The sequence below is a fragment of the Arvicanthis niloticus genome, chromosome 3, assembly GCF_011762505.2.
Source record: "Arvicanthis niloticus isolate mArvNil1 chromosome 3, mArvNil1.pat.X, whole genome shotgun sequence".
Lineage (NCBI taxonomy): Eukaryota > Metazoa > Chordata > Mammalia > Rodentia > Muridae > Arvicanthis > Arvicanthis niloticus.
In genome coordinates, this window is record NC_047660.1 from 820,905 (window position 1) to 843,507 (window position 22,603).

General features: G+C 36.3%; 1 protein-coding gene across 1 annotated transcript in view; it reads right to left on the reverse strand.

Annotated features, from left to right (window-relative positions):
* Positions 1-22,603, reverse strand: part of Itgbl1 (integrin subunit beta like 1) — a 230,950-nt gene that overhangs the window by 117,636 nt on the left and 90,711 nt on the right. Inside the window, exons 3-5 of the mRNA XM_034497723.2 lie at positions 11,540-11,686; positions 4,665-4,787; positions 1,045-1,185 (exon numbers count right to left, since the gene is read on the reverse strand). Of these exons, the coding sequence (XP_034353614.1) occupies positions 1,045-1,185; positions 4,665-4,787; positions 11,540-11,686 (411 nt within the window). The remainder of the gene's footprint in view (positions 1-1,044; positions 1,186-4,664; positions 4,788-11,539; positions 11,687-22,603) is intronic.

Genomic DNA, 22,603 nt, shown 5'->3' on the forward strand with positions numbered 1-22,603 from the left:
GAGTGTGGTAAGCCCATGGTTTTTCCTTTCTTTTTCTATATTTATCAATATTTAAGACACTATGTCAGGTGTTTCTCTCTGAGAATAGGCTATTATAATGACTTGCACCTTTATTGATATGAAAAACAGAACTTATTAAGCTTTCTATTTTAATGACTTTTAAAAAAGCGAAAAAGTTTATACCACCAGGTAGGTAAGCATAAATCTCCTTTACCAACCTTCATAGAAAAGGAAAAATTAAAAAAGCATTTAAACTGTGCTGATGAGATAGCTCAGTAAATCAGCCAAGCTTGACACCTGAGTCTGATACTCAAGGCCCACATGATAAGACAGAACTGACTGTAACAAGTTGCTCTCTGACATTCACAGGCAAGCCATGATAAATGTATACCCATACATGTATTGAGTAGGCACACAAAATATACTAATGAAATAATTTTTAAATTTGATTTTATATCAGTAGTTAATAACTTTAAATTATATTTGATAAGCATTAAAAATTTCTCTTTATGGTCATTCTACAATTCATAGGGCTATCTGATGCCTAGTTTCTGTTATCTATTTTGCTCAATGTATTTTAGCATTGTATTCAGAAGTTAAGTTCATTTATACCAATTCTGCACTTCAGAATTCAACCTTCCATTTCCATGATTAAGATAGGAGGGTTGTCTGACTGACTTCTTGACAGATACTCATGCTGTCCATTGTTTTGTTAGTCAAGAGATGTTTTTAGCACAGCATCTTCAGAAATTGCCTTTTAGCTGTTCTGTAGCAGTTTTGGGAAGATGCCAAAGAAATTCCAGCCTTCGTGTTCTATTTGCTCAGGAAAGCTTAAAGAATAATAACAAATTTAATTTCTCTTATCTACTCAGTAAGGAACAAGAAATAAAAGATTTTTGGTGTCCATGTGAATTTCCACCAAAGTAAGTGATTATGGATGATAATTGTGTCCCACACTAAAGAAAATACATTGAGAAGAAGCTTCTTAATAATAATTATAGTTGTTTACCACCTGGTCATGTAGTACGTGAATGGGTGACACACCTCTGTTGCTACAGACTTTGCCATCTGGAGAAGTGCATCTTCGCTTGCTTTCCCAGGGGGTGATGTCACACTGGAACTCACATTTATCTCCATGCCAACCAGCCTCGCAGTAACAGTTTCCACAGTAACACTTCCCGTGGCCTTTACCCAAAAGAATTTTATACAGTGAGGAAAAAAGCAACTTTTCAAAGCAGCATTACCTTTCTACTTTTTCGCAACCATTTGGAAATAACAAAGGGTTCCCAGACACTAGCTAAAATTAATCAACTTGTGGGTTTTGTTTTTCTCTCCCAAAACATATGAGTTGAGCTTACGTCTACATAATTATACAAATAAAGGCAGCCAATATGTTCTTTGCCTTGACCTACAAGGAAAATGATTTAGATGAAAGTATTTGCAAAGAAGTTACAAGAATGACTATGAAAGTCCATTACTCCACCATCTGAAGTACATGCATTACTTGAATGTATACAAGCCTTACTGTGTGGACGTCTCTTGAAACAGTAATTAATATTGTTTATTTGAAATCAATTATTGAGAAAGTAGCAGTTCATATTTACTTAGACATGCTTTATTAATGGATGAAGTACTCTCAAGCCAGAGGAAATGTTTAATTTTCTCATTCCTCTGTGTTCCACAAGCTGTTGTGTTCTACCATGTGGAAAGTTCTGAGTTAAATCAATAAAATGCAATGTACCTTTGGCCTCATAACAAAACTCCAACTCTAGTGTCCAGAGAATACAAATGAGAGTTAAGGATGCCCCTCACCTTGACTCAAAATGCCAAGCTATAGTGGCCACCTTGCGATAATATTTTACATTTTTACTTGTACAACCCACCAAGCCATCTGCAACAAACTTTCATCCTGAATGTCTAGCTGACCTTCTCCAAAATAGTATTTACCTTTAATTTTACTTTCCATTTGCTCTGTTCTTTATAGTTACTCCACACAAACACAGATGAATGCTCTATTTATTTCTTATTCTAGACTTTCTTAATGATAAATGTTTATAATTTTTGCGACTCTGACTAAGGTATTTATTCTTCCAATTTCCTCTTATATGGCCATAATTCTGGGGTAACCATGGAAATGTGATTGTGTGGCTACTTTATAATTGCTTACTAGTACATTTTCCATTGTGCCATTATGATATATCTTTATTAATTAAGTCTCATAATTATATATACTTTATGTGCAAGTTCCTAAATAATATAAAATTCAAAATTCAAAAAGGATTTGTTTTAAAATAATAATTAATGTAAGGGTTTAATCATGAAAGAAAACATAGCGGGGTGAATTTGGGTGATATGGGGGGTTATGGGGATCTAGAAGAAGTAGAGGGAGGGGAAAGTGTGGTCCACATATATTATATAAGAGAAGAATCTATTTTCAAAAAAAAAGATTAAGTTAAGTAGAAAAGAAAACTAATGTAAAAGCTATACTTTAATAAATATGGGGAAATAATTCAAGTGAAGGGTAAGAAAAAATAAACATTGGGACAGCAGAAGATTATTAAAATAAAATGTAATTTACATAAAATGTAATTTACTACAATGTATATCCCAGGCAACAAACATAACTTTCTGTGGTGTGTGTAAACTGGTGGAGAAAAATCTCTTTTTCTGTGTAGTATCAATGGTAGACTAAAGAAACCTTCTCAAGACGTTGTTTTCATGTGAACAACATATGAAAAGTCCTAGGATTCTAAATAACAGCACTCCCACAGTGTTACTGGATACTGGCATCTGTGGTCAGAGATGCTGCACCATGAAATTTCTAAGACCCAAACAACCAGGAACACCAAGTTAAAAAAGAGTAGTTAAACATTTCCTATTGCATTGTTTCAAGTTAATTTTTTTTCTGTCTGCACATACAAATAAGCTTTGCCTCAGTGATGTATAACAAAACTCACTGATCTCAAAACATTTTCATTTACTCTTTTCTGATCATTGACTTGAAATAAAATATCAAGATTGTAATTACATAATGTCTGTGGGTAGATTAATTGTAAGTATTTTGAACTAAACCCTGTCAAAGAATGTTCTAGTCCGGCCTAGAACACTAGCTCAGAAGAGTTTCCTTGACATTTGTTTTAGCCTGGTGGGTTATATACTCAGGAGACTGGGGACAAAGTTCATTCCAATTTAAAATAAAAACAAAGAGACTTGGGATAATGAAGGAGCCCAGTAAGGGTGGCCTGAGCTGTGACTCACAACATTGGAGGTATGGAACCTGAAAAAGCCACCTCCTATAGCCAGGCAGGAACCCCGTGGAGCAATAAAGACACCAACTCACCCACAAAACTTTTAACCCCAAATTTATCCTGTTTACAAGAAATGTAGGCACTGGAGATGGAGCACAGACTGGGGAAATGATCAACCAATAACTGGCCCAACTTGAGGTCCATCCTATGAGCAAGCACCAATCCTGACACTATTAATGATACTGTTATGCTTGCAGACGTCTAGGAGCCTAGCATAACTGTCCTCTGAGAGGCTCCATCCAGCAGCTGACTCAGACAGATGCAGTCACCCACATTCAAACAGTGGATGGAGCTTGGGGACTCTTATAGAAGAATAGAAGGAAGTATTGCTGTCCCCGAAGGGGATAGAAACTCCTCAGGAAGACCAACAGAGTCAACTAACCAGGACCCTTGGGACTCTCAAAGTCTGAAACACAGACCAAGGAACATACACAGGCTGAACCTAGGCCTCCTGCATATATGTAGCAGATATGCAGCTTGGTCTTCCCATGTGTCCTGAACAACTAGAGCAGGGACTGTCCCAAAAGCTGATGCCTGTATGTGGGATATATTCTAGCTGAGCTGCCTTGAATGGCCTCAGTGTGGAAGGATATACCTAGCCTCCCAGAGACTTGAATTGCCAATGTGGAGGATATATGAAAGGGGACCCCACCCTCTCAGAGGAGGAGTGGGGGAAGTATTATGGGAGGGGGTAACAGAGAGGGGGCAGTGAGTGGGATATAAAGTGAATAATTAAAAAAATAAAATGAGAATACTTGGATAATACTGCAAGACTATCTGGAAGCCACAGTGATATTAGGAAATTGGCAATTTGTTATACGGTTGTGGTAGCTTTCTATAGCTCTCTGATTCCTTTGGGTCCTTGTATTACTGATCTTGCTAGGATATGCCAGAGCATATAAATAGATTAGAATCCTTTTGGAAACAGCAAGGAGAGTGTTCTCAATCAAACTGACTCTCACTGCTCTCGACTGCCATTGTGTCAACGAAGGCTACAAATGGCCATTCTGGGCAAGTGCTTGGCTATAGATAAGAAGAAAACAAACTATAGGATGGGTGGTGAGGAGGCAGTCTTCTCAGGGAACTCCAAGGATGCCATGAAGTGTAAATGGTGAAGAGTCAGAAACACAGTCCGAGTGTAGGACACCAGTCTGGGGGCTGTGCCTAAACTTCTACCTAAATTCTAGTTTTGCATGTATTAAATAATTCTAGAATGCTCTGAAAGCCTTGACACAACTCTTTTTACCTGATATGTTTTTAGAAACTCAGGTTCAAACTGAAGTTTATGTAAAGATAAGCATACAATAAAATGGGTAAAAAACAGGGGCTTTTACTCTCCTTACTTAGCATACATACCTCCACATACTTCTTCTGTTTCATCATCTATGCATTCTCTATCATCACACTCACAAAATTTACCATAAATGAGTCCGTGTCCACCTGAATTATCACACTTACACCTGCCACAGTGACATGTACCTAAAACAGGGAAACAAAAACAAGAATGTTACAGACTAGAAATTATCATTAATAGTGCTTTTCACTATTTCTTCCAAGTGGGTAGAGAACTCAAACCAATTTAATGCTGCAATTGCACATTTCTACAGCTATGGTGAAGTGGAGAGGAAGCTACTTATTTTTGTGATGATTATGTTTCAAGAATTATAGCATGTACTTCACAGTTATTACTGTTGACCTTTGATAGTTAAATGAGCATCAGTATAACACTCTCAAAACATAGAGGTCCTGATACGTATCTTTCAAAGTAAATTGTGAGTGAATATCTTCTGATGACCCGTTTCTAAAGAGAGCTAAAGCACTTTTCAGCTTTGTGACTGAAGGAATTTTGCTCATCTTTCCCACCAGTTTAATGTTTTATCACTTGTTTAAACATACTATTTATATACTAAATATTTAAAGAAATGCTTCATTAATAAATATGCCAATTAAAAATATATGTATGCCTGATAGTGTCACATCTTAGCATTAGCTGACATTCTTGTTCTAAGGATTATAGGACCACTGCAAGATTTCTTAGGCATAAATTCTTGGGACCTCAATGAACTCTCAAAGCAGCTCAGAGAGTGTTAGAGATCCTGGAGATATTAGATCTCCTAACAGCCAGATATTCACGTTACTGGAAGGTTGCCTACATTCTGCAAGAGTGAATTTATTGAAAGTAATATTTTATCCAAATGATACTAACAAGTCAGATGTCTACCTACTCTACTAAATAGTTTTCCACTTTTAATTGATCCTCATAGTAATTGACATATGAAAGGTAAAAATTTATGCTTCAACAGGATGGTCATAAATTCTGGAAATCCAACAAAAGGCAATCAAGTCATTCATAATAAACAAATGTGCTAAAATAAATAGGGATATGCAAAGTACTGCAAAAGCACATAGCAAGGAAATTTAGCTGAAAGGTGGAGGTCAAAGAATCCCTGAGTACATGTGCGAGGATTGAAACCAAGCTAAGTGAAATAAATAAATAAATAAATAAATAAATAAATAAATAAATAAATAAAACAAAAGCAAAGCCTCAGTCAGTGGTTGAAGAACAAATAAAATAGGCCTGAAAAAAATAGCATCAAATGAACAAAACTACTAGATAGAATCTTCTGGTAGCTGTGCAGTTGATGCTAAACATCTCCAATATCTGCATTCTCATCAAATGACCACAAGAAGAGGAAAACTTCTGTACTAGATAATTCTTGTTATCACATGGAACATGAACTGAAACTGAGAAAATGGATGTCAAGAAATGAATAAATAAGGCTATGTCACAATGGCACTGGTTGGATGAAGGATGACAGAGAGTTGAAAGAATACAGAAAGAATAAAGATTGTTGTGATCAGGAACCTGAGTATAAAGGGTGGAGGGGGGATTGGAAAATTTAAAGAACGATATTTGGCTTGAGTGATGGCATAGTAGTTATTCTGTGCATGCTACATAGGAAGAATATGGGCTTTATATCCAGGTACAATTACAGTCAAATACAGGTTTAATTATTCCTGGTGAAGAATTGCTTAGATTGAGATCACTTTTATGTCTCATTCTCAGATTCCATGTGTTCATACAATTTGTTCACAGGATAACCATGAGGCCAAGTGACAAATCCAGAAGCCATTCACCTCTGAAGGCACTGTTCTACCTGGTATGTAGGAGGCATTCAGAAAACCATGTATCTTTCCTCATCTCTCTTTAAACATTAGTATATTAGTCATATCCCAAATACTTCTTCCAGACTCACCTTTATCTATGGTCCCTAACAACATTCTCATTTTCATACCTTCTACATGCTTCTGTTACCCAGATCACCTGTTACCTATAAGAGGGCCTCCTCTCACAAAATTACAAAGAAAAGGAACTTTGCAAGATCTAATTTTGTTGTTTTATACACTGAGGGTACTCCTGTGAATCTGGCATATATTAAATACAATTCTCTTGTGTTATTTTTTCTGTGACCTACTTTAAGTTATAATCTTACTTGAAATATAATGCTATAATTTGTGGAACTGCTTCATTATTTTTTAATCTCATTATCACCTTTCTCTTTTACTTTCACATCTCTTCTTTCTGTCTCTCAACCACCCACATATTTAGTCATTAAACTTTCTTATGACCTATTATGCTATTGTCAAAGTACTAAAGAAGATAATAAAATAAAGGAAATTGGGTAAATCAGAGAACAGAAAGGAGAAACAACAGAAAGACATTCATAACAGATTCAAAAAAAGTCTTCACAAAAAAAAAAAAAGTTAACTCTCAGACTGGTTAGATGAGGGGGAAAGGCATCAGGAAGGCGGGAATTCTTAATTTATTCCTGATACATGGAAAGAATGGGAGCAAATGAATTGAGATGCCATGAAAATGTGAGGTGTTGAGGAAAATGAGTAGAAAATTATGGTGGAAAATAACAGTTTAGGTAAGAGTCTGACTTAAGTTTGGATGAGAGAATATGATGAATACAGATGGCAAAGATGAAGAACATTGGCTAAGGATATAAAATTATCACTTGGAATACCAGGAGCCTGCCACGGTTTGGCACAAGAGAATAACTTGGTGGGAGATGCATACACACAATCATTCTCCCTCCAGAAAGATGGGCAGGAACTGTCACTGTATCCAACTTCCATGACTGATGAATTCTACTGGCAGGCTCACTCCCATCCACACATGTGAACCATTCCTATTCCTCACCACAGTGGAAAGTTTACAACAGCTCAGAGACTTCCTATCTCACTATCCAGCAGAAATCACATCTGATCCTCCAAGACATGGCAGATGGGAGCCCAAGCAAAGGTGCCAGACTCCTGTGTTCCTGCTGTGCCGTCCTACTTCTCGCTCTGGGTTGCCAGTCAATCACACTCCAGGATGGGTAGCTTTGCACGTGATTATTTTAGCTCTAGTTTTCCTGCTGCCTAACATAGCTGGTTCTTTTTGGTGACTTACTAGACTTGAACACCAATCTTCCCTCTGTTCTAAGATACTGGTGTCTGCATATTGTTACCTCTCTGGATCCACTAAAGAGGAAGTTTCTGAAAGTTCACTGTTCTCAGTTCCTTCTAAACATGCCTTTCAATTTAGCCCTACAATAGTTGTCTCCTATTCTTTTATACCCAAACTACCGTCATAGAACCAAATTCTAAAAGAGGATAAAGCTACCAAAGGAGATATCTTAGTTGGAGTTTCTTGCTGCTATGAAACACCATGACCATAAGTTGTGGAGAAAAGGGTTTATTTGGCTTACACATACGTACATACCACTGTTCATCATCAAAGGAAGTTAGCATAGGAACTCAAACAAGGAAGGGGCCTGAAGGCAGGAGCTGATGCAGAAGTGTAGTGGACTATTGGTCACTGTGTTACTTCCCATGGTTTGCTTAGCCTGCTTTCTTACAAAATCCAGGACCACCAGCCTAAGGATAGCAACACCTACAATGGGCTTGTCCCTCCCCTATCAATCGCTAATTAAGGAAATGCCTTACTTTAAGATATTATGAAAGCATTTTCTCAATTGAGGTTCCCTCCATTCCAATGTGTCAAGATGACATAAAACTAGTCAACAGAGGGAAGTAATGCAATTTTGAGGGGCTCGTCTTGAAACTTCTTGGTGGAAGTTGTTATTAAAGGAGATGTGGGTAAAACTGAGATTGCCAAATCAGATCACACGATTCATTTAAAGCAATCAGTAAATGTAAATTTGAGTAAGCCCAAAGCAGCAAAGTTAGTTCTATACAAACCTAATACCAGATGAGGTGGATTCTCTGTGTGACTGTGACAAATCTTTTAGTATGACTTTTGCAAGTGTTAACATGGACCCCTCTTCATAATCATCACTACAATCCTATTAATAATAAAGGGAAGAAAGGCTAACAAAAACCATAAAAATAGAATCAAACTAATATAAATAAGCTCAATTATATTTCAAATGAGCTACATGGCTACTCTAAAAAGAGATTAAGGAAGCCAGGCAACTTATGACTATAGTTTTGACCAGAACCACTAACCTGAGGCATGGTTAGGGTGGAGGTGAGAGTGGATGGACTTGAATCAGAACCAAATATTTTTTGGTTTTGTACATTTATTTCATGTAGCTATGTCTATGAACAATTCCTAAGAAACAATTTTAGATGTAGATAGTATAGAATTGAACAAATGAGAAAATGTATAGATGCTGTGGGGAGGCTTCACAGAGGTCCAAACTGAGCAACATTTCATTGAAGAGAATAGATAAATGGACAATAGGCATAGTGACACATGTTTGTGATCATGGCAGTAGGGACAGAGGCAGGAAGGCTGTACCAAGTTTTAGTATAATTGGGAATATAGGAAAAGCTAAGATAGCCTAGGCTACATAGTGGCACTTAACCTCAAAAAATAAAAAATTATACAGCAGTAATAACATTAATAGACAACACACCAAATAAGATAAATAAAATAAAGGGGGATGTAGTACAGATTTTGTTTGTGGTTGTGCAAAATTATCAGTACTATAAATATAGTGAAAGCAAGAAAAAAACAGTAGAGATGACAACATAACTCTGTCCCTAGATTAGATTTAGTGAGAAAGGGTTGGTGTTAGAAAGGACATCATTAAGTCAATAACAACAGGGAACCAGAACTATGTTTTATATAAAATTGTTTATCAATCTTACAGAAGTAGGTACAAATATCTTGTACCTTATACTTTGTCAAATATGATTTATCATCTATTAAGACTCTTCTGTGCCAAGCATGTTAATGTATATATTTAACCCCAACCCTTGCAAATCAGAGGCAGGCTGATCTCTGTGGAACTGAAACTAGCCTGGTCTGCATAGTTCAATGGTTCTCAACCCATGAGTTATGACCTCACAGGGGTCACATATTAGACATTTACATTACAATTCATAGCAGTAGTGAAATTGCAGGTATGTAGTAGCAATGAAATAGTTTTGTGGTTTGGGGGTCACCACAGCATGAGGGACTATATTAAAGGACCCACAGAATTACGGAGGCTGAGAACCACTTGTATAGTGAGTTCCAGAGCACGCAGAGAGTAAGACCTTCTCTCAAGGGGGAAAAAGAGACAGGTTTGCATATTTCTCTTTTGTGCAATATTGATGTGCCAAGTCACACTTACTAAGGAATGAACCTTCAGAATCAATAACATATTTGTGTGCATATGTGTTTGTGTGTATTTTTATGTTTGTATGTGTGTTTTACCTGTATGTGTGTACATGGGTATGTACACGTGAACATGTGTGTATGTGTATTGACAAGTAATTGTAAGTCAGAGAAATCATACTAAGAGAAAGACTATAGTGAGCAGAGAAGGGAGGAAACTGTGTTAAGCACAGGATTCAAAACTGCTCATCCTGTACATCCTGGCATGATAGATCCTAATGCCCTGCACTCTGCATACAGTCCAGATTCCATTAGCAAAACACTCTGACTGAGCTTAATTATACTAAGTAGTTTGTTGATATCAGACTTTGAAAAAGTCCTAGCTCTGATTACAGAAGAGACCCAGAAATAATGGAAGCTTCAAGGTGGGATATGTATCTAAATTGTCAAAGGTTTGCCTTTACCAGGTGGAACAAATTTTTTACCTCTGGAACTGACCAACCAGATATCTTCAAAACCCAAATTAACAAGTAAACCAGACAAGAGATAAACCACTGTTCTCTGTAGCTTGTTATGTGGATTTGTTGCTTACTGTGGGGTTACTGAAAACACCTCTGACCCACAGAATTTCTTCACTACTTTGAGTTGCTCCTTCTCTTGCTGATGTAAAAGCAAACAAAGACCGTGAGAATAAGAAAATGACTTGATGCTGAACAACTCTCTAACAAAGTGAATGAAGATGACTCATGCACTTATAGTCACTGAAAAATGAGTCACAAAACCCAATACTAATCTACAAACAAAGAAACAAAAAACAAAAGAGCTCACACTACATATCAAAACAATTGAAGCTGAACCTCCAGGACAGCACATGAGACTGGAATTTTATTACTTTCCTTCGGATGCGTAGGTTCCATATGAGTGAGAAAAGTGACTTAGAGGCTGTATGTGGGCACTTGTGGAAGCTATTTAATTACAATTACAGTACCTAACTACCATTTTAGTCTAAACGGTAATTATTATGTTTTATGTGATTTTTGCTAATTAATTTAATAGTTTCCCTATCACTCCTAAGCAAGATTACTAAATGACTCCTATAAAATATACAAATATTTTGTCAAAACACACACACATAAATAAATATGTAAATAAATAAATAAATAAATAAACTTTTCTATACCTGTATCCTCAATGAAGTTCATAAGCAGTATCTGAAACTTCCATTAAATTAAAATTTTAGGCTCCATTCACTGCTAAGGTGTAAATTCAAAGCACTCTTGAACTCTAACTACAATAATTAAATCATTCATATGTCTTAGTCCAGCACTTTAGTTCAGCACTCAACATCATGGTTCACCATTTACACAAAGCATCTTCCAGTTTTATTTCTGGTGAATATCTTGCTTGAAGGAGGATACAACTGGAGACTATCAAACCTGCAAGTCTCAGCAACATGACATTCTTTCCTTATTGATTTATCTAAATTTCACCTTTAAAAAGCATATGCATAGTAATCTCATTCAGATGTTCACCTTTTCTACATGATTATAAAATTACATTTAAAATCCAAGTCTTTATTATTGTAATTAAGAACTCTCCAGGGATGTGTTCTTACCTGCATTGGAGCAGATGACATCTTGAGAATTCCTGCACATCTGGTTGCTGATTTTTTTGGTCAGGTCACACTTGGTTGGGTACTGGCAAGCTTCCCCAAACCATCCCATATCACACTTGCATTTGCCGCAGTCACAAGTACCGTGGCCTGAGGGATCAACAACATCTGGTGAGTTCAGATGGTTTTACCAAGGAAGGGTTTATGTTAACAAAGATTTCCAAGGAGCTGTTGCTTCAAGACAATAGTATGATAAAATCAAATACATGAATCTGAGAGTAGCTGAGGAGTAATATGTTCTTCAGAAAGAATATGAAAATTTTATTTCAATAGTCAACTTTTATAAGCACAAATATTAAATGAATTTGCAAAGATAGAAATGAAGACTAATAAATGACATTAAAAATAATAAGTATTCCTATTTAACTATACTTTGTAATACCTAACACCACAATTCCCAAATGAACTCCTATGAGCCATCACTGAATGGTACATTGAACTGGTATTTCTTTTATAAATATATTAAATATTACCATGGAATTAACATAAATATTAAAGTGTGCATTTTTTTAATTAATGAAGAAATGTGACTCCATCATTAGAAAGAGAAAAGCCACACACTCACAGAACTGTTTGAGTCCTTTCTGTTTTCAATCATTATTTTGCTTTTAGGTGATTCTATTTAAGTGGTTATGAGCACAGGCTTTATTAAGTCTGATTTGAAAAAGCATACTAATATTTTTTGTTGACTGTACATTAAATAAGCCTAAGTTTTTATCACACAAAATGCTCAACCTGATGTGATGGAGTTGCTGATACTTTCATTTGCCAATGTTTGTCACCTTGTGTGAAAGAATATAGTTTATAATTTCTGGGAGTAAGATGTGGCACTTCCTTGTCCTTAAACTGGGCTTTGGAAGTTGAGCAACATTTTGATGTGTTGTGGGGGATACATTCCTACATACTCAAGATAATAGCACTATGTCTTAATATCTGATATCAGAGATGAGTAGTGAGAATCTCTTATAGACTGTGTGGAAGCACCACTTGCCAATCAAAAGCTGCTGAGGCAATAAATACAAGGTGAAACATCAGGCAGAGAGAGGATTCTGGGAAAGAGCCAAGAATAGGATATTTGCCCCAAACTCTGAAGAAGATGGAAGCATGAAACTGAGGAGAGGTAACCAACACTTGGCATACATAGAAGAGAATAAGTTGGTTATGTATATTATGAGCTAGTCAGAAAACAAACCAAATATATGACCTAGACATTTATTCATACATAATTAAGTCTCAGAATTGTTATTCTGGAAACAAAGAGGCAGAGTAGCAAAGCTCAAGGTGACATAGACCTTGTGAGTATAGACCTCATGTCAACAGTCTTTCAATGTGGTAGGAGAGAATCTGCAAGGTCATTAGGAATGCATGGCTCAGCAGCTGCACATTTGGCTATGTTCAGCAGACCCTAAAATTATGGCTGGCTGAAGTTTGGAACACCTCTTCATGGTATCCAGTCTATGTACATGTTCATATTTCTATTGTAAATGTCAATTAATTGTCCTATTTAAAAAAAATAATCCTCACAAGAACCTCAATTAAAATTAATTTTATTCACTTGTATCACTTTGTGTTCTATTTGGCCACATAGGCTTAGTTAACTTGGTGTCATTTACAAGCATGAGAGGTACCTGCCTGACATTCAATCTGCTTATAAAACTGTTAAGCTAAATTCTTGAAGTAGACAAGCTTCTTTCAGTTGGTGAATAATCTTTGCATTGTATTGTTTCTTTAATGAGACTTCTTTTAATTGTGCTTGAGCCATTTCTGATGGCTAATCACGATGAAAAATGGTTCATATCAATAGCTATGTAAAATTTACATAGAAGCTAAATAATTATGGTGTTAGTAATTTTTTGATTTAAGAGATGGAAAAACTGGAGGACCGGAGGGGGAATGCAACCCCATAGAAGAACAATGTTGGCTGGTCAGACCACCCAATGCTCCCAGGATCTAGACCGCTAACCAAAGATTGTACAGGGAGGGATCCATGGCTCCAAGACATATATAGCATAGAATGACCTTGTCTGACATCAATGCAAGGGGAGGCCCTTGGTCCTGTGGATGTCCCAGCATAGGTGGATGCTGGAGCAATGGAGTGGAAGTGGGTGAGTGGGTGGGGGAGCACCCTCATAGAGCCAAAGAGAAGGGTTGGAAGAGAGCAAATGGGATGGAGAGGTTATGGAGGGGTAACAGGGAAGGAGGATATCGTTTGAGATGTAAATGATAAGAATGATCTTAAAAAGAAAAAAAAGTAAATTTCCCTATACAGAAAAAAAAATATAACATGATTCTCTTTTATACTGTATGGAACACCATATATTCTAATTTAAAGGGGTCTGTGTGTGTGTGTGTGTGTGTGTGTATCAGAGACAGTCAATCAACATTTGACAATTTTTCTGAGTCAAAGATTATAAAATTTTAAAGAAGCATATTTAAAAATAGAAATAAAGGATAGGGAGAGATATTCCATGCCAAATTACCCCATGGATCAACAGTGGAAGCAAGGTTATAAGGTCCTTATTCCTGGGAGACCCAGGTTCTACTCCAGCATAATCTCTTCTTAACCAATTCTACCTTGAAGATCTTAGTTCCAAGCAAGACTGTGTCACATTTATAGGAACAAATGTTAGGGTCTCGTGTACTGTTTTGTTCAACCCACAATGTACAGCACTCACTCAACATTCAGCACCACCACAGTGTAGAGCATACACAATGTATAGCACCCCCATAGTGTACAGCACCTCCACAGTGTACAACACCCCTACAATATATAGCACAATGTACAACACACACACACACATGTATAAAACTCCACAATGTACAGCACCCACACAGTGTACAACACTCCACAGTGTACAGCACACATAATATACAGCACCCCTACAATGTACAGCACATACAGTGTGCAGCACCCACACAGTGTACAGCACACACAATGTACACCACACACACTGTAGAGCACCCACACAATGTACAGCACTCCACAATGTACAGGACCCACACAATGTACAGCACTCTGTACAGCACCTACACAATGCATAGCACCCACACAATGTACAGCACCCACACAATCTTCTTTTGTCTCTCAAGAATGTCACTTCTCCCCTCCATGATTACACATTTCTGTGAGTCACAGTTTGACCCCTATGTGATCCAGAACCAGGTTCTCATTTCTGAGGTCTAAGGGTATATTTAGCTAGCCCATGGCTACATCAAGTCCTAGTTAGAAAAGGAGTCTTCCAGCCTGACTCTATGGAATGGGCACCTTAGAAGTAGTCATCAGAGAGGAATGCAGAAAGTGGATGTTTATTTTTATATGCATAAGAACGGTTTCAAACTGAAAATAAAAACGATTTCAGTGCTGAAAAGATTTTAAAATTAATTAACCATTTGTATATACCAATGAAAATTACTATACTTTCATCTGCTGAACAAAAGGAGAGCAAATGATGAAAGGGCAGCACTTACTTTTCTCCTACCTACTACTATCCTGTGGAAAAATAGACTCTGAAGATACACACGGCAAGGAATCATGTTTAGTGATGTAAGTCCACCACACATATCCAAAACTATGAGCAACCAATCTTTCTGTGGCTTGGGAGGCTCTAAAGAAGTACATCAGAAGCAAACATTACTTTAGGTAATATATACTACATGTGTGTGAATTTGGAGCATATTGGTACATACTTTATCAAAGGTATTAAATAAAAGCTACTAAGCTTCTAAAACTTAAGCCAACAAAGAACTTGTTTCAAGGGAGGTGTTTTTACTAGAACTAAGAACAATTGCCTAATGATAAAAGCCTGGTTGTTCAGATCTCTAATAAGCAACAATTCCTAAACCCGCCTCATACTGAGGACTGTCCAGAATTCTGAAGTGTAGTGATACTTTTGTTATTATTGTTGTTTTATATATAATGTTTCAATTTACTATTTTCTAACAGGTTCTAGTGAGTACAGGGAGTCTATCTGTTACCAGAAGGACTTTTTATATAGGTAGATACCAGTGTCCACAGATGCATGATCACATGACAGGGCTGAATTCCTTGCAATGTTAACTTGAATTTTCTGATAAACAACAAGCACCTCCATGGTCAAGTTTCCATTCACCCCTTGCATGTGATGTAGCTTGAGGAAATACTTTGAGGTCCTGCAAATGTCCTATCTCCATCTAACATTTTCACCTTTATCTTCAGCATTTATCATGGAGTCTTATCCGCAACACTTTGGGGTAATTCAGTGACATTTTTTCTATTTCCTTTATTCCCAACATTAATTTCTCTAAACACAGAATTGTTCCTTCTCTTCATTTACTTGTAAAATACTTTTTTATTTTTTATAATACTTTGTATATTATTTAATTTTTCATAGCAAATCTCTGTGTGTCTCTGTGTCTGTCTTTCTGTGTCACTGTCTGTCTCTCTCTGTCTCTCTCTCTTCCCCTCCCCTCCCCTCCCCTCCCCTCCCCTCGCCCCTCTATCCTCTCCTCTATGCTCTCCTCCCCTTTCCCTTCCCCTCTCCTCTCCTCTCCTCTCCTCTCCTCTCCCCTCTCCTCTCCTCTCTCTCCCCTGCCGTCCCCTCCCCTCCCCCTCCCCTCCCCTCCCCTCCCCTCCCCTCCCCTCCCCTCCCCTCCCCTCCCCTCTCAAAGGCAAGGTCACAGGACTCCTTTGTAATACAATTACCTGCATTTGTCACACTTCAACTTCCTTTTGAATTCTACCTACTTACTGGATGATTTGTTTTAATTTTACCTCCAGAATACTTACTTTTTGTGGGTTACAGCTCAGTGGATTTTGGCAAAGACCAGAGATTCACAAATGGAGTGTTTACATAACAATTTAAACATTCCATAGAGTGTTCCATAGTCTCTGCTGAAGAATCCTCTTCCTGTCCCTGGCAATGACTAAGCTAGTTTGTATCTCCAGGGCCATGCCTGTTTTTCAGTACTGTGTGAGTAGAATTACATCCTAAACAGCTTTTTAGGATGGGCTTCTACAACTTGGAAAGATGCATTTAAGTTCATCTTGTATGGGAATGAATTACTATTCATTCAGAGAGTTTTTTCTTTTTAATTTTCTAACTAATATTCCACTGTACAGGTTTAAAAACATTTGTCCATTTACAGGCTGAAGGACATGTGCATTGACTTGAAATTCATAGCATTTGTCAATTAAACAGATTTCCATATTTGAGTGCTGTTTTTCTAGTGGCTATATATTTTTATTGTATTTATTTTGGAATAGGATTGCAATATGAATGAGACAGAAACATAATTGTATTTTTAAAGTCATAGAAGTGTTTTCCAATGTGACTAACATTTAAAGGTTTTGTGTGTGTGTGTGTGTGTGTGTGTGTGTGTGTGTGTGTGTGTGTGTGTGGTGTAGTGTAGCTTTGGTGATGGAATTCAAGGCTTGTTGAATGTTAGCCAAACTTTTTTCTATGGAATCACATTCAGGACCTTGTATCATGAATTTTACAAGAAGAATGCATAATCCAATTGGCCCAAATCTCACAACCACTAACTACTGGGAACAGAACAACCTTTTCTTTTGTTGTTTACTTCTTTTCCATTTCGCTTTTGGATTTTAATCATTCTAATAAATTTGTTGTAAAACATCATTGTGATTTAATTTGCATTTTCCAAATGATTCTGATAGTTTTTTTCAATATGCTTTATTTTGCAATCTATACACCTTTTTTACACATTTTTGGGTTGTTTTGTTATTGAAATTTAAAGCTTTTAGATCTTAGACACATCTCTGTCTTAAATGTGATTTGCAAAAATTTCTTTAATTAGTGGCTTATCTTTCATTTAACAACATCAAATAGAAAGAAACTGGGTTTCATTTTATTCAAATGTATTTTATCAAATTTTTATTTTAACAACTACTTATAATCTGTCAACAAATTCTATACAATGTCAAGTTTATTCTATTGTCATTAATAAATAATATTGGGTCCTACAACTAGCAGGTTTTATGCAACTTGATAATTACTGATGCTGTAAATATTTCTCTAAGTACTATTTTTCCTGTATCTCACAAAATATAAAATATTGATTTTATGACAACCCTATCTATGTTCTTAAAAATGTTTTTGGCCACATAACATAATTACTTTGGTTTTCTGTGAAAATTCAGAATTATTCTGTTGATAATCATAAAAAAAAGAGAAAAAATACTTTCAAGAGATTTTACTGGGATCTCATAGAACCTATGAATACAAAAAGAAAGAATAGTTATCTTAATATCACTCAGTATATAAATATAATTTTAAAAAACTATGAGCTTTGAATGCTGTTCCATTCCATCCTATGTTTTGAAACACATTCCATTTTGTTCTCAGAAGTTATATTTTGGCATATTCTGTTATGATGTAGATGTATCTTCTAATACTCATTGAAGATTTTTGCATCTATGTCCTTAAACTGCATTGGTATAAAGTTTTCTTTGTTGTCACAACATTTTCTAATTTTAGTTTACTCAAAATCTTAACAAAATGATCTGAGATGCTGTTTTCAGTTTTCTATTTTTGAGGATAGTTTGTATGGAATCAGTAGTATATTATTCATAAGGTTTGGTAGCATTTTCCAGTGAAATAATTTACCCTATATAACATTTTATTTTCAAATGTTAGTTATGATTTAATGTCTAACACCAGTAATAGGACAATAAGGCTTTTTTATTTTATTATTATTTTATAGGGTGTGACTTTCAGTAAATTAACTAGTTTCATTTAAGCTGTTGAATCTGTGTTTATAATAAAGCAGGTCATCCTTTACCACTAACAAGACCTGCTATGAACTACCTTATTTTTTGTTGATGAATTGATTCTCTTCCTGGATTTTATTTGCTCCTCAAGAATTGTATAAATTGTATTGATATTTTCAAACAATTATCTTTTGATATTATTGCCTTTTTCTTCTTTTAAAAAAATTCTTAATTTCTTTTTTTGTTATTTTTATTTATTGAATATTTTATTTATTTACATTTCAGATGTCATCCCCTTTCCCCATTTCCCCTCACTAGAAACCCCCTATCCCATTCCCCCTCCTCTTTTTTGCCTTTATACCACTTTAATTATATTCATGTATTAAGGTCAGGTCTAGGTTGAAGGTCTAGCAATACAATAGATGCAAATGGTCAAGGAACAAGCAAGACAATAAACACAAATAGTCAAAGAACACACAAGGCAATAAACACAATTCCAAGAACACTTCTGTGATCATTGTTCCTAAGGGCTTATCAGGATGACCAAAATATCTAAGCTTACTTCCCTGTCCTAACCCAGGGTCATTTTTATGTCTGAAGGCTACTTCCTTGTTCTAGCCTAAAATTTAGATTTTTTACTTCTTTGTTCTAGCCTAAGATTTAGATTCCTGCCTGAAATTATTTCTTTGTTCTAGCCTAATGTCAGATTCCTGCCTGAGGCCCACTTCCTTATCCTTGGCCAATGTCATATTCCTGTCAAGCAGCCCATTTCCTTGTCCTTGGCCCATGTCAGATTCTTGCCAAGCAACTTCAATTCTCTCTGCCTCTCCCCCTTTTTTATTTCATTAATAAGACTGAGACTGTCTTAGGTCTTTCTGAACAAGAAGCCTTCCTTACCCATCATGCAATACGCATTATTCAAAGTAATGTACTTATGTCTTAGGTTGGTAAGGCTCTGTGCAGAATCTTACCCATCCTTGGCTTGACAGCCTGTTAATTTAATAACTCTTTCTGGGAGTCCATTTTCAGGTTCGAGCCATGTACTTTGGCTGCCAACATGCTGATGTTGTTAAAGGCAAGCTTTCATACGATGGGCAAGAATAAAATTATTCCCAGGACAAAAAGGGCTAACATGATCAAGCTATATATGCCATTCTTGAGGCTTGACCAAAATAGAATTACTGACCTCAGGCCATAGGCAATTTTATCAGCAGTATCTACCGCATCAATGCTCAGCAGAGCAGCCTTCTTGAAATTTATAAGCTCACTATGCAATGTTAACACATCCCGAGAGGTATTAGAATTATGCTAACTATACTGCATGTGTCTTTAAACTTCTTCCTAATTATAATGACTACCACTGTAACTTGTAGAACAAACATGAATCCAATGGTATTTGGTATGACACTTGAGATGGCTCCTTCCCCTTAAATTAAAACTTCCTTCCAATAATGTGAATAGGATAAAAAGCATCAACCTGTTCTTCCAAATGCCTATCTAAATCCTCTTGTATATTCAATACATTAGTAACATTTTTTGCTAAATGATTAACAAAAGTATCTGTCTTAACTTCTTGTGTCACAGCAACTGCTACACAAATGTATTGCCAAATCATTTCTTTTCTACTCTGACTTTAATTAGGTCATACTTCCATTGTCCTCATGATTGTGACAATTAATGTTAAACATTTTTCTGCCCCATTATGAAATATTGATGCAGTAAATTTTTCTCTAAGTACTACCTTTTCTGGACTGCACAAAGTTTGCTATATGGTATTTTTATTTTCACTTACGTTAAGATTTAAATACCCCAGGAAGTTTTCTCTAACCTATGAGTTATATAAAAATATACTATGTATTTTAATAACCCATGAGGATTCCTCTAACTTATGGATTGCATAAAAATGTACTATGTATGATGCAGTGTTTTTCTAGTGATTTCTCAGAAGTGATTCTTTAATTTTTTTATTCATTTAAGTTTAATATACTACTATAGTGTCTCTTTTAAATTTCTAGAGGCTTATTTTATGGCTCAGAGTTCCCATCGTATTTAATTTCTCTTCTACACTTTGTTCTATGATGTAAACCAGCCAGATAGGTAATGGTTTAATTTAGGCTTTTCATTTCCTCATCAATTTTGTATCTGCCTGCCCTGTCAATTGCTGACCAGGGAGCATTCACATTTCCAACTGTGATTATTGATTCTCAATCTTCATTTCAGTTGTGTCATTTTATTTTTGATGTCTGTGAATACTACACTCAGTGCACACAATTTGGCTTGCTCGCCTTGGTACAGAGTCATAACTGGTTCATTATATGGTGTCCTTACCTGGATGTTAAGCCCTTCCTTAAAGACCGAATACTTCAAATCAGCATAGCTGTTCCATCTTAGACTATCAGTATTTTAATAAAATAAATGTTTTCTTTTACTTTTGACCTATTCATATCTTACATTTTATCTGGTTTCATACACGTGGCATGAAGTTGGATCTTCTTGACTAATAGTTGCCACTTTTCCCCCATTTTTAACTAGAATTCTCTGATCACAGTTTTATACTGTTAGATTCATACATGATCATACATACATCATTTGGTAGTTTCCATTTGCCTTTTACATTCCCTTCTCTTTTGTTAGCTGAGCAGTATTTATGATCCTAAGTTTTCCTCTGTTAACTAAGTCTACATTGCATTTTCCAGTGAACATCCTAGATATACACTATACTCTTTTAATTAATCAGAATTTACTTTCAAATGCTTTATGTGTGATATTAGGAGTATAACAGAACATGTATTTAATTCCTTCCTCTCATTATCGATGGTATTTTTGCTTTTGCGTAAACATACCTCACATTAACTGCAATAATACAATATGCTGTCCTTTAGTTTAGAATTAGACAGTTATCTTCAATTTAAAATGAGTAAAAAAAAAAAAAAGTAAAATGAGGTGAATTTGAGTGCTATTTCACAGTAATTTCTTTCATTTTCTAGCCATCTTCATCTTTGGTAGCCCAAGTAATTTCCAGTGTCATATCTTTTTGCCTGAGGAAGTTTACATTTCCTTAGAGTAAAGCCGCTGTAATAAATATTCTTATATGAAAAGTCCTTTATTTTGATTTTAAAAAGTACTTTTGATGGATACAATGTTGCTTTTTCATTCCTTTCTGTGCTTTAGAAATGTCACTCATTTTCCTCAAGCTTACATGATTTCTGACAAGAAGTCTCCTCTAATTATTATCTTTGTTCTTCTACATTTAATGTATCTTTATTCCCCTGTCATTCCAAGATTTTCTGTCTTTACTTTGAGCAAATGTTTCTATCTTTTCCCCAGGTACAACTGGTACCCTAGAAAACATTGTTTGTTTGTCTGTCACCAAACAGAGAGGAAAGTTTTGTTCTGTGGGGAAATCAGGACACTGCATATGGAAGTTCTCATAACCATAAAGGTTTGGTGATCTCCTTATGGTCCCCAGTTCATGAATCACTTTAAAAAGCAATTTCCAATCTCTTCTATAAGCACTCAGTTGAAGTTACAGGAGGCAAGTGTGAAGATTGTGTAGAATGCCTCCTTCTGCCCCTCTTCACCCTCACACAAACACTGCTGCAGCGTCTTCTCCCGGGGCTTCCTATATATCATTTTTATTTTGATGCTTTTTTAAATTAATTGGTTATTTTATTTATTTACATTTCAAATGTTGTCCCCTTTCCGGTTTCCCCTCTGCAACCCCCCACTCCAATTCTCCTTCTGCTTTGCCTCTAAGGTGGTGCTCTCCTACCCACCTATTCACTCCTGCCTCCTCTGTCTAGCATCCCCCTACGCTGGGCAACACACCTTCACAGGACCAAGCACCTCCTCTCCCATTGATGCCAGATAAGGCAATCCTCTGCTACAAGAGTAGCTGGAACCATGAACTCATCCATGCATACTCTTTTGTTGGTGGTTTAGTCCCTGGGAGCTCTGGCCAGTTAGTTGACATTATTGTTCTTCCTATGGTGTTACAATTTCTTCAGCTCCTTCAGTCCTTCCCCTAACTCTTCCACTGGGGTCCCTGGGCTCAGTCTGATAGTTAGCTGTGAGTATCTGCATCTGTGTTAGCCAGGTTCAGGTGGAGCCTCTCAGACAATACTAGGCTCCTGTCTGCAAGCACTTCTTGGCATCAGCAATCATACTGGGGTTTGGTGTCTACAGATGGATGGATCTCAAGGTACATGACATTAGCTGAAATATTCAACAGAGGGGATATAGAACCTGAAGTGACCACTTCCAGTAGATAAGCCTGGTCCCCAGTTGAGAGATGGGGC